We start from the raw sequence: 22,648 nt of genomic DNA, 5'->3' as shown, positions 1-22,648 counted from the left end.
TTGTGGAATTAAAATGCAGTAAACCTTTATAAGGATGATGTCAAGCAAAGCGAGAAGATGTCAGAGTGACAGCTTTGCGAGAAGCGAGCTATATTGCTCTGTTCGTTCTGAGCGAGTTGAAACGAGAAAGTGGGTTGCGAACAGTATATGTGTGTATATGAGCAATGTAATATTATTATTTTTTATTCCCCCTACTCATAGGGTATTACTTTGAACCTGCAGGAAATGTAATGCGCCATGGGCGCCTGTTCGTCCGTATGAGTCCCTAGATCTCAGAGACCATTTGAGTCAGATAGTTTTTTCGACAGCAATTGTTATTTTTGCACGCAGATCAAGTTTATTTCAAATTTTTGCCACACCCACTTCCGCCCTCTCAAATCGAAAAATACGATTCTAGGAAGCGTCATATTAAAGTTAATTACGATTTACATACGAATGTATGTAACTATGGTTTTTATGGCTACTAATTTGGTTGCGATCAGATTAAAATTGTAAAAGTTATTTGGGAAATAATTGTATACGGCAGGAAGCTTGCCATGGTTAAGAATCTGGTATATTTTGCCATGGTTAAGAATCTTGTATATTTTTACTGTTTAATATTTTTAATTTACTAGGATATTTAGACACCAAATATTATTTTGGTATGTACATTAGGTATTTTTATACCCGCTACCCATACGATAGAAGGGTATTATAACTTTGTGGGAGAGACGATCTAGCCATGTCCGCCTGTCTGTCTGTCCGTATGAACACCTGGATCTCAGAGACTATAAGAGATAGAGCTATAATTTTCGACAGCATTTGTTATGTTTGCACGCAGATTAAGTTTGTTTCAAATGTTCGCCATTCATGATTTCTGAAAATTTGGTTGCGATCAGATAAAAATTGTCGAAGTTATTAAAGAAATACTTTTGTATTCGCAAAAATGCCTACTTACTAAGGGTCGGAGTTGCTTTGGCTGACAATCTGGTATGTTTTGCAGTCTATAGCATAAAGCATACATAGCTCAGTGTAGTACCATATCAATATACCAAATATACATACATTTTTGTATAGCGGGTATCTCACAGTCGATCACACTCGACTGTGGCTTTCTTACTTAATTAATAATACTAATTTGATTTTATTAAAATTGATAGCGGGTATCGAACACACTCGATTGTAGCTTTCTTGTTGTATTATTAAAATTTAAATAAATAATACAAAAATGGGCACAAGACTTGCTTCTATATTTTTGCTGTTTTCTTTAAGGTATTATTCAATGATTTTTTTTTTTAAAAAAAGGTTTCATATTAACTTTACAATGTAAATTTTGCATGATCAAAATTGATATAGTTTGATCTGTACTATCTCTTTCCGTTTAGATTTTCCACACAACCTTACAATATTGATTTACCATTAAATGGGATTTGAAGCCAGAATTTTATTATTTATTAAATTTCAGCATCTTTGTTCTTTCCGTTTGGGCTGTGCATTTATAAATATATAGTAATATCGGATGACCCAAGCCTAGTATGTTAAAATTGCAAATTTTATGAAATTCTCAATTGATGCAACAATCGGCTGCATGCAATTTTTTCATAAATTGCTTTGTTTGTTATTTGCAGTGTCGTCAAAATGCCAACGATCAACTCTATCCAGTCTGTCAAGATCCCCAAGGATATCAAAGCCTCAGTGAATCAATCAATCACAATCACCGGCTCCAGCGCATCTTCAAACACCTTGCTCTGGTCATGTCCATGTCCGACAAGCGTACTCTGAAAGTTGAGAAATGGATTGGCACCAAGAAGGAACTCGCTGTGCGCACAGTGTGCAGTCACATTGAGAACATGATAAAGGGTAAGTATATTTTGGGAGTCTCACGTAATTCATTAGATGGCTTCCGGTGTGACGATTGCCAACAGGATGAGCTTATCGTTGAGGGCAACGACATCGAGGCTGTGTCTGGCTCAGCAGCTCCTGTCCAGCAGTCGACCACCGTGAAAAACAAGAATATCCGTAAATTCTTGGATGGTCTGTACGTGTCGGAAAAAAACGACCGTTGTGAAGACAGAAGTTTAGTGTTGTGATACATTTAGCTTCATATGAAAGTTTTAATAATAAATGAAATTGTTGGTAACAACTTTAAAACATCAATCAATCGTGTATTTTATATTCCATTAAATTTCCGCTTAATAATAATATTGACATTAATATTATTCGGTATTTCAATTGTATTGCTAACATAAGAACCAATTTTCCTCTACTTGTAATGTTATGTCGGTGTACGTAAATGGTATTTTATTGTTGAATGTTCCTTTTCTTATGATAGTATTAAACATACGTAAACCAGAATTAATTTTAACTGAATCTATATTTGTTATATTTGGACGTTGACGTAGTAACGGCAGTACCATGAAGTGTCCCAGCGATACCAAGCACGGGCTTGCTGACGCGCGGACAAAACAAAATAAATTTGTGAACAGCATGCATTAATCGAAAACCGTGAATAAATATTAAAATACGCTGAACAGCAAATTAAATACACTAGTAATACTATATTAATAGGGAAGCAAAATATGTTAGGAATATGTAAAGGAAGATAAAAACAATTAAATACTTGATAAATCTGCTAATACTATAATAAGGTTTTAAGCAGAGGAATAGATTTACTGAAGCAAACTACGTTATTGAGATTATTATAATTCACACTCAGAATACGGAGGGGATTATGGCAAGCAATGTTAGTAGTTCTACGTGAAATAAGAAGAGGAAGAAAATTCCTAGTGACCCTGACCGGAATCGTAAAACTAATTTGACTTAACAGCTCCAAAAAGTCTATTTCACTATTAATTAGTCTCTGAATGAAAATAGCACCTTGCATAGTTCTACGGTCGGAAAAAGTAGGAAGGTTTACTAATAAAAGTCTCTAACGATAAGGTGGTAATCTAATATTACTATATATTAGGGTTGCAATTTAAACTACGAAGAGAAAATATTAAAAATTGTTTCTGCACCAACTCAATCCTATCTTGGTAAACCCTATACTAGGGATTCCAGACAAGAGATCCGCACTCAAGGATAGGACGAACCAGTGAGACGAACAAAGTTTATGTAATGTAGGGATCGTTGAATTCTTTCGACCAGCGTTTTATAAATCCGAGATTTACAACAGACAGAATATGTTTACCAAATTTAAGTTTTGCATCAAGCAGAACACCTAAGTCATTCACAGACTCAATTCGCTCTAGAGGAGTACCACATAAAATATAGTTATTTACCTGGGAAGAACCCCTACAGATGGTCATAAGCTTACATTTATTGCAATTGATATGTAATATATTTACTCTGCACCAAGATTCTAGACGATTAAGGTCACATTGCAACAGTGAGCTGGCATGACTATCATTAAATGTCAGGCAAAGCTTAACGTCATCAGCGTACATAAGTACACGGGAATGCTTTATAACAGAAGGAAGATCATTTATAAACAAAGTGGACAATAGAGAATCCAAATGACTACCCTGGGGCACCCCAGAAGAAAATTGGACACATTTATATACAAAGCCATTATAATAGTAATCCACTCAATAATGTTATGAGGAAACCCTAAGAGATTAAGTCTATACAGTAAGAGGTGAAGATTTACTGAGTCAAAAGCCTTACTAAAATCGGTGTAAATGATATCTCATCCTTTAATTACAATAGAGGAGAACTCCAATAAGTTAGTAGATGTGGACCTAGATTTCATAAACCCATGTTGGTAAGATGAAATTATAAATTTACACAAATGTTGCAGTTGAGAAGTTATGGTTTTTTTTAATGCTTTCGGAATCGCAGACATTTTAGATATACCGCGATAATTTTGAACTTTAGATTTGTTCCTTTTTTTAGGATATGTTATTTTTCACAGATTTTTGCAAAAGTGCATGAGTTAACTGATAATTCAAACAATTTAAGAATCGGTTTACAGATACTACCAGCGCAATACTTTAGCACACAACTAGGCACTCCATCCGGGCCTGCCGAAAAAAACAGATTTTTTAGCCAATAGTTCCGTTAAAATAGAGCTTTCAGATATTCAAGGACCAAAAATACAAATAGATGAATTTACCTGAGAAGGATATGAGAAGGAATTATGAAAACTTTGAACAGAATATGACGTTTAGAAAAAGTCAGCAAATAAATCGGCAATACCAAGACCACTAGGGACCTATTTAAACCATTTGGAAAACAATTAATTTAATACAATGATACTCCGAAAAGACTATCAATAAAAACATGGCGAAATGCCATGAAATAGCAGCAATATTGAAATCGCCAAGGGCTATAAAGTAATCTCGATCAGAAAGCATGTTAGAAATGTTATTAATTATAGCATAATAAGCTATATACAGAGCATCATCTGAAGCAGGGGAATATACGAACAAGAAATAAAAATGTTAAAACGAAACTCAATATCAGAAGTGTGAATCTATCAAATGTGATCTACTGCAGTTAAACCCCACCACCACGACGTAGCTTGCGATCACGTCTGTATAAGGAAAATCTACTAGGAATCATCAGAATATCATTCCTTAACCATGTTTCAGTAAAGGCAATGAAATTGAAAGGGAAATATATATATATAAATATAAGTTTACTGAAAATGCCTTTTACATTCCGATAGCCAAGAAGTAAAGAGGATGTTAGTTTTTTGAACTGACAAACATAGATGAAGGCTTCGAATTATTAGAATTAGAATTATTGCTACTATTAGGAAAAGAAACCGGAGGATCGATTTTTCTTTTTAGCAACAAATTCTTTGACTAATAGGTCTTCCGGCCAAAATTCTTTACTGCACATCATGCTAAGTTGTTCAGCAGGACAACTTATTTAACTTATTTTAAAAGATGAAATTTGTCCACCTTAACACTGAATTGAGACATGGACATGGTTTTTTTTTTACTTGATACTACCGTTTAAACAGATTTTTGTCGCAAGGCTTGCCCCTGATACGACATCTGATGATGTTCGGGCTTATATAAGCCTTGAGACAAAAATCTGTTTAAGCGGTGGTATCGAGTAAAAAACAATAACACGCATAATTATTTTTATTGCGGAGGCTGCAATTTTCACAGAAAAATAAACATAACTTGTAATGTAATTGTTTCAAGTTGTTAAAAAATACAAGAAAGCTACAATTGAGTGTGAAATACCCGCAACCCATTTTGAATAAAAGCATATTATTGTGGTTTTAATTTTAAAATATATATCAAATTAATATACCACAAAAATACTTAAAATTAGGTATATTAATACAGTACTACATTCAAAATATACCTTAAAGTGAAAATATACCAGTTTGTCAGCCAAAGTAACTCCTAGGATGTAGGCATTTACCCCAAACAAAAGTTTTTCTTTAATATCTTCCAAATTTTTTATCTGATCGCAAACAAACTTTCAGGAATCATAGACTAATGATATTATTGTGTACACCAAAATTCTCTAGCTATAAAATTACACTTATTACTCGATTTTTGTCGATTTGCGGCCTGTAAACATAACAGCTGCTATCGAAAAACAATTATATCTCCATCTCTTATAGTCTCTTAGATCTAGGTCTTCATACAGAAGGACGGACAGACGGGCATATCGTCTTAGCTGCTGAAACTGATCAATAATATATATACTTTATAGGGTTGGAGATGCCTCCTTCTGTTACATACATTTCCTGCCGGCAGAAAGTTATAATGCAGGTATAATAACAAACTGCAAATAAGCTAGTTACAAACCAATATTTATTTTCGAAATCAGTTGAATGATTCCATTTAATTTGAAAGATCAATCAGCTGTCACTGAAAAAAAAACTACAATGCAATGCAAATAAGCGGCAATAAAAATATCAAATATCATATTAATCTTTATTATACATTTTAAGTATTCAGTATGTACGATAAGATTTAAATATTAAAACATTTATATGATAGTCAAGTTTTACAAGAAAAACAGTTGGTTTTCTAAGCCCGAAGACGGTGCACGGTGAATACTCTCAGCTATCAAAAATGCTAGCTTATGAGCATATTGACAAACTGCAGGGACTCGGCAAGTTCCAGACCAATTGTAGTACATATGTGTCATTTTGTACGTGAGTATTTGTATCTTATCAGCATTCAGACCCATGCTGTCGTGCAAAAACATTGTAGTTCGTTGGAGAAACGGTACCTTGTTTTATGGCCTGCGAAACCAAATAAAAATCATAACGCTCGGGCAAAGTGATAACATCATCGACTATTGTTCCAGGTTCGGGATTGCGCTTATTCACAAAGTAACGTGTGTTAATTCTTTTTGTTACAACAATAAATGCCAAATTGCAACCTTTCTCTCTTCCCGCCGATTTATAGATCTCGTCCAGTCGAGTTTTGAGGAATTTCACCTCAATATTGAATACTTGATTTAGCTGACCATCACCTACACCGTCGCGGAAAAAGAGAATGCGGTCGGGCAAACTCCCATGATGCTCACGATATGCCTTTAGTGCACATGTCATATTCATTAATATTTGATTAGACAGTTCCTGACCCTTCATATGTTCAGTAACTGAAGAGAAATAACGTGTGGAGGACTTCATATCCATAGTAGCTACAAAAGCGCCATATGACTTGTTTTTGTTTTTGGACGAGTGGCATACATCAAATCCAACGGTCATCAATCCATCTATAGGAAGCTCTATCATCCATGGAGCACCCATTAGTTTGGCATTCATTTGTATTACAACTTTGGTTGCAATCGACATTAGACCGCTTGATCTATCCGGGCGCGGTGCAATTGTTTTAAGTGTTACTACTTGAGAGGGTACTGGACGATCAACACACGTTCGTTTCTTAATGCAACTATATCTGCGAACACAAAATACCACGGTAATTTAAATGTATTAGTAATTCGTGAACAATTATTCAAACTTACTTCTCTTCGTTAGGAGACTTTATGACAATCATTACAATTTGTGGATCTTTAGCGGCAGCACTATCGATCGCTTGCGAATAAGTCCCATTGCGATCATCCGAAATTTCTTCACTGTAAGAGTAAAAATAATACAATATAAGGATAAATACGCGAGTAACAAATTAGAACATACTATCTGGGTTCGCTCATACGAAGTTTCATGCCTCCAGATGCCTGCATACACAGCTTCACAAACTGTTGTACTTCATGCTTTGACCGACTTGGTGTTATGACATACCAACGTTTTATGTCAACGTTTGTAAACATAGCGTCTTTACGACATTCGTATGTCCAATCAGCGCGGGCATCGCATAAAAAGCGCCTTTGACCTCCAAATACAATCTTCTGTGGCGGCAGAACTCGGGCACGTATCTCAACAAGAGCAGAATCCAATTCAACATTCCACGACTTCAACATATTAACACTACTTTCCGATTTCTGCAGACGCTGATTAAATGCACGCAACCTATCAATTCGACGATCGGGAGCAATTCTAGTATGCTCGCCCATTGCCTTCATTAGTTGGAAGTCAGATCGCATGCCGTCAGTTAAACCAGTAGCTCGAGCCAATTCAGGAATTAACATTATCAATTGATCAGCACCTCCACGAATATTTTTCTCACTTGGACGGGACACTACGAGTGGTTGCTTATGGTCTCGAATGATTATGTTGTAGCGCTTTGTAATTATAGAATCAAAAAGTTTTAAATTCTTACACTCTTATATTTGTAATCTTTCAACTTACTTTCTTATAATATTCAACATACGATATTTCTCCATCCTTGGTACTGAATGTAGACATCGGGGATGACTCAAAAGCGACATCATCTACTCTATATGTTTTATTGTTGTAGTCCGTCAATACTATCATGCCTATAAATGAAATAATTTTAGTTTAGCGTGATATTATTGATTACAAATAATAACATCTTACCTATAATTTCACGTTTAAAGGCACCCTGATAATCATCATTTTCTCGAATGTTTTTCGACAAAATTTGATACAAAGTATCCGTTCTCATGACTTTGTGAGCGATTTCAGTGCATAAGAGAAAATCAGATTCATGTTGACGAATTGAAGTTATATACCCCGGCCATAATTCCATTCGATGCTTACTATCCAATACAATCTACAAAATTTTATAACATATGTATTTAAAAATATATCAAAAAATTACACATTTTTATTGCTTACCTTGGCTTGCGGGTCAAAATAATTGCGAGACACTATTTGAAGTTGCAGGCCTTCCATAGCACGACGCAAAATCAAGTTAAGAACTTGTAACTGCTGAGGATCCATTGCCTCAACAATACCCACACTCCTTATTTTAATGCTTATATTCTCTCCTGAACGACTCTTTGTCAAGAGATCCAAAACATATGGACTATTAGGTGTGTCCTTGAACTTGGTGGTGCAGAACAACACTGATCCATCAAAAATATAGCCGCCTAATATATTACTGTGCTCTCTCAATAAGCCCTGACGTAGAAATGTATTATCAACATCGGGCGAGAAATCAACACGGTACTGATAAAGCGACCAATTGGGACGCTTAAGAAATTTGAAGTAATTTGTTTGAACAGTGATTGGTTTGCCTGTAGTACCCATTTTAGTAAGCAGACCACTGGGACGAGATCGCACAATTTCGGTAATTAATCGTCGTCCACGCACCGATCCACGAGTGTCACCTACTTATTGAAAATATTGATTATTAATTCCTTGGATTACAATTTTTATATTTCATGTATTTATATATTAATTTACCCTCAGCAGCCCCAGTAACGCCTTGAGTAGCTGGGTTACTCATGGGCCGCCTAGCCTCAGCTTGCTGCGGTACTGGTGCATGACCCTGAAAAAAAAATAATTTAGATGATAGTAGTCAGTTTTACATGTATTTATGTATTATTCTTTGAAAATTATAAGTATGCATGATAATCTAATAGTTTATAGTCATATTTAGTGAAAATTATTCCTCCGTTGAAGTCGACCGAGTCGCTTGATTGTCCACTCAACGGCGTGCTTATTCTTAAGAATGCATTTTGTAATCTCATGAGTTTTTTGTAATTTCATAAAAATTAAGTAAGTAACTTATTCTATTGCACTACAGATATACAGTGACATACTAAAGTATTAGAACACTAAATTTAAACTGTTACTCCGCAGTACTTATGCAGTAATCGCGAAAGTTCCTTTTAAATTTTTTTGTTTTTTTTTTTTTTAAATTTATTTTATTATTTTAGTCGGTGAAATAAATATAGTAGAAACTAATAATTGTAGCATCCAGCAATAGCATACAAACTAAATATTACAAAAATTTCATCTAATATTTTTGATTTGAATTACACGATCAGCACAAAAATTGAGCACATCTAGCATCATCACACAAAAATTTGTAAGGCTGAGCACAATTTCTCAAATACAGTCACATATCGTCCCACACTCACAATGGATGCACAGAAACATATATGTATGTGTGTATAACAGAAGTCTCATATTTTAAGACTAATTATAAAACAGCTTCTTTAGACAATTTTCTCGGCACAAGCCGCTTTGTGAATACTATGTAAATCTATTTACATATTTATTTAAACAACTTCTTCAATAAAACTTACTAAAAGCGTAAAATACTTTTTTTAATGTTTTTCAATTTTAATAATTTATGTACTATATAAACAGAACTAATTAAAAATGTTAAGTTTTACTTTTATGCTCATTCTTATTTGATTAGTTTTTGAATACACTGCACGAAGTAAACGGTTTCTGGTATCTATCGTATTCAGTTCTTTCGTTGGTATGTAAATTTAAACATGCACATAAATACGTATGCATATACATACATATACTACATATTAAAGAATTCCGTAGGTTTGTGGATAATTCATATTTAATTACGTCCAAGCTCATATACATACGCATGAAACCATTTCAATTTATTTTGTTTTGCACTAGCACCGTAATTCGCCGTTATTTTTCGTTTTTATCTCTTAACTATACATTCATAAATGCAAAAGTATACATGTATGTAAATATACTGCTGTACTTTTGGATTCATTATTCTATTTTCTTCACCTTAGTACAATTAAAAAATAATGCTGTAGCGTTACAATTCGCCATTATTTTTCGTTGTTCATCTCTCCACTACACATTAATAAATTGTCCCATTTTCTTCATCTTCGTATCGAAGGAATAACAAACAAAACTCTGTATTTTAGTGTGTGTGTAGGGACTGCATGAGTTCGTTCAATTATATCAGCACAAGTCAATTTAAATTTAATGATATTAAAATGTACATTCAAAGTAAGTTATTTGAATAAATTAAATAAAAATAAAATGTTCTGTATATATTTACCAGTTGAGGAACCAGACCCCTTGACAATTCTTCGTTAGGTTTTTTTTCCCCGTCCTCGACCACGTGAATGTCCTGAATTAGCTGGTAAATTATTCATATTTGTTTTTTTCAAAAATCACAAAACTTCTTTACACCTCGAAAGATTACAATTGAATGGCTCCAATTACTCGTTACTTACGAATGACACAACTTTGTATCGATAAAGTAGTGATGACATATTTTTCAAAGATAATTATGCCTACAGAGCTTCCAAAAAAAATATTCATTTTGGTAGTAGGGCTGCTGGAAAATATGTTACAATAGATTTTATCGACTGTAATCATTTTTTATGGGTAAATGGTCGTTTCCAAGATAATAACAAAAATCGAAATTATTTATGTACATGCGAAACAAGCAAAAGTAGTTTTCATGACAAAGCATCTAAACGCAGAGAAACCCAAAATATTTATCCGAAGTCTTTTTTGTACAAAAGTTTATAGAAGATGATCAGGCAATATATCTCCTAACAAATTTTTGTACAAAAGTCATATAGGGGAATATATCGCCTAAGAAAAGCTAACACGCTTTCTTTTGAAATTCGCGCTTCCGTGTTGAATTTCATTATAAGTAAAACGATGCATGCAATATTTCAAATTTTTGTGACTTCATTTCAAAGCAGAAACTTCCGTTTTTATGCGAGCGAATCTTTTTTTCGAACAAAGTACTTTTTTTTATTGCCATCTTATCATTTAATAAATTAAAATTGTTGGCGAGGTCTTAAATGAATGAAAATGAGCTGCAGAATTAATATGGGATCTGCCCGAAACTCAATAAATTTTAGCTTTAAAACTATTCCAAATTAAAACTTCTGCATTGCAATACTTTGAAAGGAAGCAAAAAATAAATCGAATTGGAAAGACATAAGGAAATGCTCATTGCTTCCAGTGCAGGATTATTTTTTATACTGATAATTTTCGCTGGTTTATTTTCGTTTTTCGACGATATTTTTCCATGTGCTTGAGTTTATTTGTTTATTCGCGCATTAACATCTGTTGGTGAAATGCGACTTTTAATATAATATCATAGAACCGCACCATTCTAGCAGATACGCTTGGTGTAAACTACTAAGAATCACAAAAAACTTGTGCAATTAAAATGCAGTAAACCTTTATAAGGATGATGTCAAGCAAAGCGAGAAGATGTCAGAGTGACAGCTTTGCGAGAAGCGAGCTATATTGCTCTGTTCGTTCTGAGCGAGTTGAAACGAGAAAGTGGGTTGCGAACAGTATATGTGTGTATATGAGCAATGTAATATTATTATTTTTTATTCCCCCTACTCATAGGGTATTACTTTGAACCTGCAGGAAATGTAATGCGCCATGGGCGCCTGTTCGTCCGTATGAGTCCCTAGATCTCAGAGACCATTTGAGTCAGATATTTTTTTCGACAGCAGTTGTTATTTTTGCACGCAGATCAAGTTTATTTCAAATTTTTGCCACACCCACTTCCGCCCTCTCAAATCGAAAAATACGATTCGAGGAAGCGTCATATTAAAGTTAATTACGATTTACATACGAATGTATGTAACTATGGTTTTTATGGCTACTAATTTGGTTGCGATCAGATTAAAATTGTAAAAGTTATTTGGGAAATAATTGTATACGGCAGGAAGCTTGCCATGGTTAAGAATCTGGTATATTTTGCCATGGCTAAGAATCTTGTATATTTTTACTTGTTTATATTTTTAATTTACTAGGATATTTAGACACTAAAATATTATTTTGGTATGAACATTAGGTATTTTTATACCCGCTACCCATACGATAGAGGGGTATTATAACTTTGTGGGAGAGACGATCTAGTCATGTCCGCCTGTCTGTCTGTCCGTATGAACACCTGGATCTCAGAGACTATAAGAGATAGAGCTATAGTTTTCGACAGCATTTGTTATGTTTGCACGCAGATTAAGTTTGTTTCAAATTTTTGCCATTCATGATTTCTGAAAATTTGGTTGCGATCAGATAAAAACTGTCGAAGTTATTAAAGAAATACTCTTGTATTCGTAAAAATGCCTACTTACTAAGGGTCGGAGTTGCTTTGGCTGACAATCTGGTATGTTTTGCAGTCTATAGCATAAAGCATAGCTCAGTGTAGTACCATATCAATATACCAAATATACATACATTTTTGTATAGCGGGTATCTCACAGTCGATCACACTCGACTGTGGCTTTCTTACTTAATTAATAATACTAATTTGATTTTATTAAAATTGATAGCGGGTATCGAACACACTCTTCTTCTTGTTGTATTATTAAAATTTAAATAAATAATACAAAAATGGGCACAAGACTTGCTTCTATATTTTTGCAGTTTTCTTTAAGGCATTATTCAATGTTTTTTTTTTTTTTTAAAAAAAAAAAGGTTTCATATTAACTTTACAATGTAAATTTTGCATGATCAAAATTGATATAGTTTGATCTGTACTATCTCTTTCCGTTTAGATTTTCCACACAACCTTACAATATTGATTTACCATTAAATGGGATTTGAAGCCAGAATTTTTATTATTTATTAAATTTCAGCATCTTTGTTCTTTGCGTTTGGGCTGTGCATTTATAAAAATATAGTAATATCGGATGACCCAAGCCTAGTATGTTAAAATTGCAAATTTTATGAAATTCTCAATTGATGCAACAATCGGCTGCATGCAATTTTTTCATAAATTGCTTTGTTTGTTATTTGCAGTGTCGTCAAAATGCCAACGATCAACTCTATCTAGTCTGTCAAGATCCCCAAGGATATCAAAGCCTCAGTGAATCAATCAATCACAATCACCGGCTTCAGCGCATCTTCAAACACCTTGCTCTGGACATGTCCATGTCCGACAAGCGTACTCTGAAAGTTGAGAAATGGTTTGGCACCAAGAAGGAACTCGCTGTGCGCACAGTGTGCAGTCACATTGAGAACATGAAAAAAGAGTAAGTATATTTTGGGAGTCTCACGTAATTCATGGCTTCCGGTGTGACGATTGTCAACTCGACAGCCCAAAAGGATGAGCTTATCGTTGAGGGCAACGACATCGAGGCTATGTCTGGGTCAGCAGCTCCTGTCCAGCAGTCGACCACCGTGAAAAACAAGGATATACATAAATTCTTGGATGGTCTGTACGTGAAGACAGAAGTTTAGTGTTGTGATACATTTAGCTTCATATGAAAGTTTTAATAATAAATGAAATTGCTGGTAACAACTTTAAAACATCAATCAATCGGCGAGGGTGAAAATATCTTTACATATTGACATTAATTTTCTTCGGCATTTCAATTGTATTGCTAACACAAGAACCAATTTTCCTCTACTTGTAATGTTATGCCGGTGTACGAAAATGGTATTTTATTGTTGAATGTTCCTTTTCTTATGATAGTATTAAACATACGTAAACCAGAATTAATTTTAACTGAATCTAGTCATATTTGGACCTTGACGTATTAACGGCAGTACCATCAAGTGGCCAGCGATACCAAGCACGGGCTTGCTGACGCGTGGACAAAACAAAATAAATTTGTGAACAGCATGCATTAATCGAAAACCGTGAATAAATATTAAAATACGCTGAACAGCAAATTAAATACACTAGTAATACTATATTAATAGGGAAGCAAAATATGTTAGGAATATGTAAAGGAAGATAAAAACAATTAAATACTTGATAAATCTGCTAATACTATAATAAGGTTTTAAGCAGAGGAATAGATTTACTGAAGCAAACTACGTTATTGAGATATTTATAATTCACACTCAGAATACGGAGGGGATTATGGCAAGCAATGTTAGTATTCTACGTGAAATAAGAAGAGGAAGAAAATTCCTAGTGACCTGACCGAATCGTAAAATCTAATTTGACTTAACAGCTCCAAAAAGTCTATTTCACTATTAATTAGTCTCTGAATGAAAATAGCACCTTGCATAGTTCTACGGTCGGAAAAAGTAGGAAGGTTTACTAATAAAAGTCTCTAACGATAAGGTGGTAATCTAATATTACTATATATTAGGGTTGCAATTTAAACTACGAAGAGAAAATATTAAAAATTGTTTCTGCACCAACTCAATCCTATCTTGGTAAACCCTATACTAGGGATTCCAGACAAGAGATCAAGGATAGGACGAACCAGTGAGACGAACAAAGTTTATGTAATGTAGGGATCGTTGAATTCTTTCGACCAGCGTTTTATAAATCCGAGATTTACAACAGACAGAATATGTTTACCAAATTTAAGTTTTGCATCAAGCAGAACACCTAAGTCATTCACAGACTCAATTCGCTCTAGAGGAGTATCATATAAAACATAGTTATTTACCTGGGAAGAACCCCTACAGATGATCATAAGCTTACATTTATTGCAATTGATATGTAATATATTTACTCTGCACCAAGATTCTAGACGATTAAGGTCACATTGCAACAGTGAGCTGGCATGACTATCATTAAATGTCAGGCAAAGCTTAACGTCATCAGCGTACATAAGTACACGGGAATGCTTTATAACAGAAGGAAGATCATTTATAAACAAAGTGGACAATAGAGAATCCAAATGACTACCCTGGGGCACCCCAGAAGAAAATTGGACACATTTATATACAAAGCCATTATAATAATAATCTCAATAATGTTATGAGGAAACCCTAAGAAATTAAGTCTATACAGTAAGAGGTGAAGATTTACTGAGTCAAAAGCCTTACTAAAATCTGTGTAAATGATATCTCATCCTTTAATTACAATAGAGGAGAACTCCAATAAGTTAGTAGATGTGGACCTAGATTTCATAAACCCATGTTGGTAAGATGAAATTATAAATTTACACAAATGTTGCAGTTGAGAAGTTATGATTTTTTTTAATGCTTTCGGAATCGCAGACATTTTAGATATACCGCGATAATTTTGAACTTTAGATTTGTTCCTTTTTTTTTAGGATATGTTATTTTTCACAGATTTTTGCAAAAGTGAATGAGTTAACTGATAATTCAAACAATTTAAGAATCGGTTTACAGATACTACCAGCGCAATACTTTAGCACACAACTAGGCACTCCATCCGGGCCTGCCGAAAAAACAGATTTTTTAGCCAATAGTTCCGTTAAAATAGAGCTTTCAGATATTCAAGGACCAAAAATACAAATAGATGAATTTACCTGAGAAGGATATGAGAAGGAATTATGAAAACTTTGAACAGAATATGACGTTTAGAAAAAGTCAGTAAATAAATCGGCAATACCAAGACCATTAGGGACCTATTTAAACCATTTGGAAAACAATTAATTTAATACAATGATACTCCGAAAAGACTATCAACAAAAACATGGCGAAAAACATGAAATAGCAGCAATATTGAAATCGCCAATGTCATTCCTTAACCATGTTTCAGTAAAGGCAATGAAATTTGAAAGGGAAATATATATATATAAATATAAGTTTACTGAAAATGCCTTTTACATTCCGATAGCCAAGAAGTAAAGAGGATGTTAGTTTTTTGAACTGACAAACATAGATGAAGGCTTCGAATTAGAATTATTGCTACTATTAGGAAAAGAAACCGGAGGATCGATTTTTCTTTTTAGCAACAAATTCTTTGACTAATAGGTGCTAAGTTGTTCAGCAGGACAACTTATTTAACTTATTTTAAAAGATGAAATTTGTCCACCTTAACACTGAATTGAGACATGGACATGGTTTTTTTTTTACTTGATACTACCGTTTAAAACAGATTTTTGTCGCAAGGCTTGCCCCTGATACGACATCTGATGATGTTCGGGCTTATATAAGCCTTGAGACAAAAATCTGTTTAAGCGGTGGTATCGAGTAAAAAACAAAAACACGCATAATTATTTTTATTGCGGAGGCTGCAATTTTCACAGAAAAATAAACATAACTTGTAATGTAATTGTTTCAAGTTGTTAAAAAATACAAGAAAGCTACAATTGAGTGTGAAATACCCGCAACCCATTTTGAATAAAAGCATATTATTGTGGTTTTAATTTTAAAAATATATCAAATTAATATACCACAAAAATACTTAAAATTAGGTATATTAATACAGTACTACATTCAAAATATACCTTAAAGTGAAAATATACCAGTTTGTCAGCCAAAGTAACTCCTAGGATGTAGGCATTTACCCCAAACAAAAGTTTTTCTTTAATATCTTCCAAATTTTTTATCTGATCGCAAACAAACTTTCAGGAATCATAGACTAATGATATTATTGTGTACACCAAAATTCTCTAGCTATAAAATTACACTTATTACTCGATTTTTGTCGATTTGCGGCCTGTAAACATAACAGCTGCTATCGAAAAACAATTATATCTCCATCTCTTATAGTCTCTTAGATCTAGGTTTTCATACAGAAGGTCGGACAGACGGGCATATCGTCTTGGCTGCTGAAGCTGATCAATAATATATATACTTTATAGGGTTGGAGATGCCTCCTTCTGTTACATACATTTCCTGCCGGCAGAAAGTTATAATGCAGGTATAATAACAAACTGCAAATAAGCTAGTTACAAACCAATATTTATTTTCGAAATCAGTTGAATGATTCCATTTAATTGAAAGATCAATCAGCTGTCACTGAAAAAAACTACAATGCAATGCAAATAAGCGGCAATAAAAATATCAAATATCATATTAATCTTTATTATACATTTTAAGTATTCAGTATGTACGATAAGATTTAAATATTAAAACATTTATGATAGTCAAGTTTTACAAGAAAAACAGTTGGTTTTCTAAGCCGAAGACGGTGCACGGTGAATACTCTCAGCTATCAAAAATGCTAGCTTATGAGCATATTGACAAACTGCAGGGACTCGGCAAGTTCCAGACCAATTGTAGTACATATGTGTCATTTTGTACGTGAGTATTTGTATCTTATCAGCATTCAGACCCATGCTGTCGTGCAAAACATTGTAGTTCGTTGGAGAAACGGTACCTTGTTTTATGGCCTGCGAAACCAAATAAAAATCATAACGCTCGGGCAAAGTGATAACATCATCGACTATTGTTCCAGGTTCGGGATTGCGCTTATTCACAAAGTAACGTGTGTTAATTCTTTTTGTTACAACAATAAATGCCAAATTGCAACCTTTCTCTCTTCCCGCCGATTTATAGATCTCGTCCAGTCGAGTTTTGAGGAATTTCACCTCAATATTGAATACTTGATTTAGCTGACCATCACCTACACCGTCGCGGAAAAAGAGAATGCGGTCGGGCAAACTCCCATGATGCTCACGATATGCCTTTAGTGCACATGTCATATTCATTAATATTTGATTAGACAGTTCCTGACCCTTCATATGTTCAGTAACTGAAGAGAAATAACGTGTGGAGGACTTCATATCCATAGTAGCTACAAAAGCGCCATATGACTTGTTTTTGTTTTTGGACGAGTGGCATACATCAAATCCAACGGTCATCAATCCATTTATAGGAAGCTCTATCATCCATGGAGCACCCATTAGTTTGGCATTCATTTGTATTACAACTTTGGTTGCAATCGACATTAGACCGCTTGATCTATCCGGGCGCGGTGCAATTGTTTTAAGTGTTACTACTTGAGAGGGTACTGGACGATCAACACACGTTCGTTTCTTAATGCAACTATATCTGCGAACACAAAAATACCACGGTAATTTAAATGTATTAGTAATTCGTGAACAATTATTCAAACTTACTTCTCTTCGTTAGGAGACTTTATGACAATCATTACAATTTGTGGATCTTTAGCGGCAGCACTATCGATCGCTTGCGAATAAGTCCCATTGCGATCATCCGAAATTTCTTCACTGTAAGAGTAAAGATAATACAATATAAGGATAAATACGCGAGTAACAAATTAGAACATACTATCTGGGTTCGCTCATACGAAGTTTCATGCCTCCAGATGCCTGCATACACAGCTTCACAAACTGTTGTACTTCATGCTTTGACCGACTTGGTGTTATGACATACCAACGTTTTATGTCTACGTTTGTAAACATAGCGTCTTTACGACATTCGTATGTCCAATCAGCGCGGGCATCGCATAAAAAGCGCCTTTGACCTCCAAATACAATCTTCTGTGGCGGCAGAACTCGGGCACGTATCTCAACAAGAGCAGAATCCAGTTCAACATTCCACGACTTCAACATATTAACACTACTTTCCGATTTCTGCAGACGCTGATTAAATGCACGCAACCTATCAATTCGACGATCGGGAGCAATTCTAGTATGCTCGCCCATTGCCTTCATTAGTTTGGAAGTCAGATCGCATACCGTCAGTTAAACCAGTAGCTCGAGCCAATTCAGGAATTAACATTATCAATTGATCAGCACCTCCACGAATATTTTTCTCACTTGGACGGGACACTACGAGTGGTTGCTTATGGTCTCGAATGATTATGTTGTAGCGCTTTGTAATTATAGAATCAAAAAGTTTTAAATTCTTACACTCTTATATTTGTAATCTTTCAACTTACTTTCTTATAATATTCAACATACGATATTTCTCCATCCTTGGTACTGAATGTAGACATCGGGGATGACTCAAAAGCGACATCATCTACTCTATATGTTTTATTGTTGTAGTCCGTCAAAACAATCATGCCTATAAATGAAATAATTTTAGTTTAGCGTGATATTTTTGATTACAAATAATAACATCTTACCTATAATTTCACGTTTAAAGGCACCCTGAAAATCATCATTTTCTCGAATGTTTTTCGACAAAATTTGATACAAAGTATCCGTTCTCATGACTTTGTGAGCGATTTCAGTGCATAAGAGAAAATCAGATTCATGTTGACGAATTGAAGTTATATACCCCGGCCATAATTCCATTCGATGCTTACTATCCAATACAATCTACAAAATTTTATAACATATGTATTTAAAAATATATCAAAAAATTACACATTTTTATTGCTTACCTTGGCTTGCGGGTCAAAATAATTGCGAGACACTATTTGAAGTTGCAGGCCTTCCATAGCACGACGCAAAATCAAGTTAAGAACTTGTAACTGCTGAGGATCCATTGCCTCAACAATACCCACACTCCTTATTTTAATGCTTATATTCTCTCCTGAACGACTCTTTGTCAAGAGATCCAAAACATATGGACTATTAGGTGTGTCCTTGAACTTGGTGGTGCAGAACAACACTGATCCATCAAAAATATAGCCGCCTAATATATTACTGTGCTCTCTCAATAAGCCCTGACGTAGAAATGTATTATCAACATCGGGCGAGAAATCAACACGGTACTGATAAAGCGACCAATTGGGACGCTTAAGAAAATTTGAAGTAATTTGTTTGAACAGTGATTGGTTTGCCTGTAGTACCCTTTTTAGTAAGCAGACCACTGGGACGAGATCGCACAATTTCGGTAATTAATCGTCGTCCACGCACCGATCCACGAGTGTCACCTACTTATTGAAAATATTGATTATTAATTCCTTGGATTACAATTTTTATATTTCATGTATTTATATATTAATTTACCCTCAGCAGCCCCAGTAACGCCTTGAGTAGCTGGGTTACTCATGGGCCGCCTAGCCTCAGCTTGCTCCGGTACTGGTGCATGACCCTGAAAAAAAATAATTTAGATGATAGTAGTCAGTTTTACATGTATTTATGTATTATTCTTTGAAAATTATAAGTATGCATGATAATCTAATAGTTTATAGTCATATTTAGTGAAAATTATTCCTCCGTTGAACCGAGTCGCTTGATTGTCCACTCAACGGCGTGCTTATTCTTAAGAATGCATTTTGTAATCTCATGAACTTTTTGTAATTTCATAAAAATTAAGTAAGTAACTTATTCTATTGCACTACAGATATACAGTGACATACTAAAGTATTAGAACACTAAATTAAAAACTGTTACTCCGCAGTACTTATGCAGTAATCGCGAAAGTTCCTTTTAAATTTTTTTTTTTTTTTTTTTTTTAAATTTATTTTATTATATTAGTCGGTGAAATGAATATAGTAGAAACTAATAATTGTAGCATCCAGCAATAGCATACAAACTAAATATTACAAAAATTATCCATCTAATATTATTTGGATTTGAATTACACGATCAGCACAAAAATTGAGCACATCTAGCATCATCACACAAAAATTTGTAAGGCTGAGCACAATTTCTCAAATACAGTCACATATCGTCCCACACTCACAATGGATGCACAGAAACATATATGTATGTGTGTATAACAGAAGTCTCATTTTTAAGACTAATTATAAAACAGCTTCTTTAGACAATTTTCTCGGCACAAGCCGCTTTGTGAATACTATGTAAATCTATTTACATATTTATTTAAACAACTTCTTCAATAAACTTACTAAAAGCGTAAAATACTTTTTTTAATGTTTTTCAATTTTAATAATTATGTACTATATAAACAGAACTAATTAAAAATGTTAAGTTTTACTTTTATGCTCATTCTTATTTGATTAGTTTTTGAATACACTGCACGAAGTAAACGGTTTCTGGTATCTATCGTATTCAGTTCTTTCGTTGGTATGTAAATTTAAACATGCACATAAATACATATGCATATACATACATATACTACATATTAAAGAATTCCGTAGGTTTGTGGATAATTCATATTTAATTACGTCCAAGCTCATATACATACGCATGAAACCATTTCAATTTATTTTGTTTTGCACTAGCACCGTAATTCGCCGTTATTTTTCGTTTTTATCTCTTAACTATACATTCATAAATGCAAAAGTATACATGTATGTAAATGCTTTGTACTTTTGGATTCATTATTCTATTTTCTTCACCTTAGTACAATTAAAAAAAATGCTGTAGCGTTACAATTCGCCATTATTTTTCGTTGTTCATCTCTCCACTACACATTAATAAATTGTCCCATTTTCTTCATCTTCGTATCGAAGGAATAACAAACAAAACTCTGTATTTTAGTGTGTGTGTAGGGACTAGCATGAGTTCGTTCAATTATATCAGCACAAGTCAATTTAAATTTAATGATATTAAAATGTACATTCAAAGTTATTTGAATAAATTAAATAAAAATAAAATGTTCTGTATATATTTACCAGTTGAGGAACCAGACCCCTTGACAATTCTTCGTTAGGTTTTTTTCCCCGTCCTCGACCACGTGAATGTCCTGAATTAGCTGGTAAATTATTCATATTTGTTTTTTCAAAAATCACAAAACTTCTTTACACCTCGAAAGATTACAATTGAATGGCTCCAATTACTCGTTACTTACGAATGACACAACTTTGTATCGATAAAGTAGTGATGACATATTTTTCAAAGATAATTATGCCTACAGAGCTTCCAAAAAAAATATTCATTTTGGTAGTAGGGCTGCTGGAAAATATGTTACAATAGATTTTATCGACTGTAATCATTTTTATGGGTAAATGGTCGTTTCCAAGATAATAACAAAAATCGAAATTATTTATGTACATGCGAACCAAGCAAAAGTAGTTTTCATGACAAAGCATCTAAACACAGAGATTCCCAAAATATTATTTTAATCCAAAAAAATTTCCACTTTTATAGAATTTTTTTTTTTTTTTATCTATTTTGTACAAAAGTTTATAGAAGATGATGCAGGGGAATATATCTCCTAACAAAAGATTTCGTACAAAAGTTTAAGGAAGGCGATATAGAGGAATATATCCCCTAAGAAAAGGTTTCGCTTTGTCTAACACGCTTTCTTTGAAATTCGCATATCTAAGTGTTGAATTTCAATGCTTATAAGTAAAACGATGCATGCAATATTTCAAATTTTTGTGACTTCATTTCAAAGCAGAAACTTCCGTTTTTATGCGAGCGAATCTTTTTTCGAACAAAGTACTTTTTTTTATTGCCATCTTATCATTTAATAAATTAAAATTGTTGGCGAGGTCTTAAATGAATGAAAATGAGCTGCAGAATTAATATGGGAATCTGCCCGAAACTCAATAAATTTTAGCTTTAAAACTATTCCAAATTAAAACTTCTGCATTGCAATACTTTGAAAGGAAGCAAAAAATAAATCGAATTGGAAAGACATAAGGAAATGCTCATTGCTTCCAGTGCAGGATTATTTTTTATACTGATAATTTTCGCTGGTTTATTTTCGTTTTTCGACGATATTTTTCCATGTGCTTGAGTTTATTTGTTTATTCGCGCATTAACATCTGTTGGTGAAATGCGACTTTAATATAATATCATAGAACCGCACCATTCTAGCAGATACGCTTGGTGTAAACTACTAAGAATCACAAAAACTTGTGCAATTAAAATGCAGTAAACCTTTATAAGGATGATGTCAAGCAAAGCGAGAAGA

General features: G+C 33.9%; 1 protein-coding gene and 2 pseudogenes across 1 annotated transcript; 2 read left to right on the top strand and 1 right to left on the bottom strand.

Moving 5' to 3' along the window:
• Nucleotides 1–1,169: 1,169 nt before the first annotated feature.
• Nucleotides 1,170–2,050, top strand: LOC117565046 (60S ribosomal protein L9-like; annotated as a pseudogene).
• A 3,805-nt stretch (nt 2,051–5,855) lies between these two features.
• On the bottom strand, nt 5,856–21,564 carry LOC117564232 (protein aubergine-like). Its single transcript, XM_052003065.1, is given in 9 exon segments — nt 5,856–6,153; nt 6,155–6,857; nt 6,925–7,035; nt 7,097–7,641; nt 7,709–7,836; nt 7,898–8,093; nt 8,159–8,652; nt 8,729–8,813; nt 21,402–21,564. Coding segments are annotated over 9 exon segments (2,556 nt in total). The 5' UTR covers nt 21,498–21,564; the 3' UTR covers nt 5,856–5,955.
• Nucleotides 13,050–13,480, top strand: LOC117563407 (60S ribosomal protein L9-like; annotated as a pseudogene).
• Nucleotides 21,565–22,648: the final 1,084 nt, after the last annotated feature.

The sequence above is a fragment of the Drosophila albomicans genome, chromosome 2L (genome assembly GCF_009650485.2).
Source record: "Drosophila albomicans strain 15112-1751.03 chromosome 2L, ASM965048v2, whole genome shotgun sequence".
NCBI lineage: Eukaryota > Metazoa > Arthropoda > Insecta > Diptera > Drosophilidae > Drosophila > Drosophila albomicans.
The sequence above is the reverse complement of the archived record's forward strand: the minus strand, read 5'-3'. Positions and strand labels throughout refer to the sequence as shown.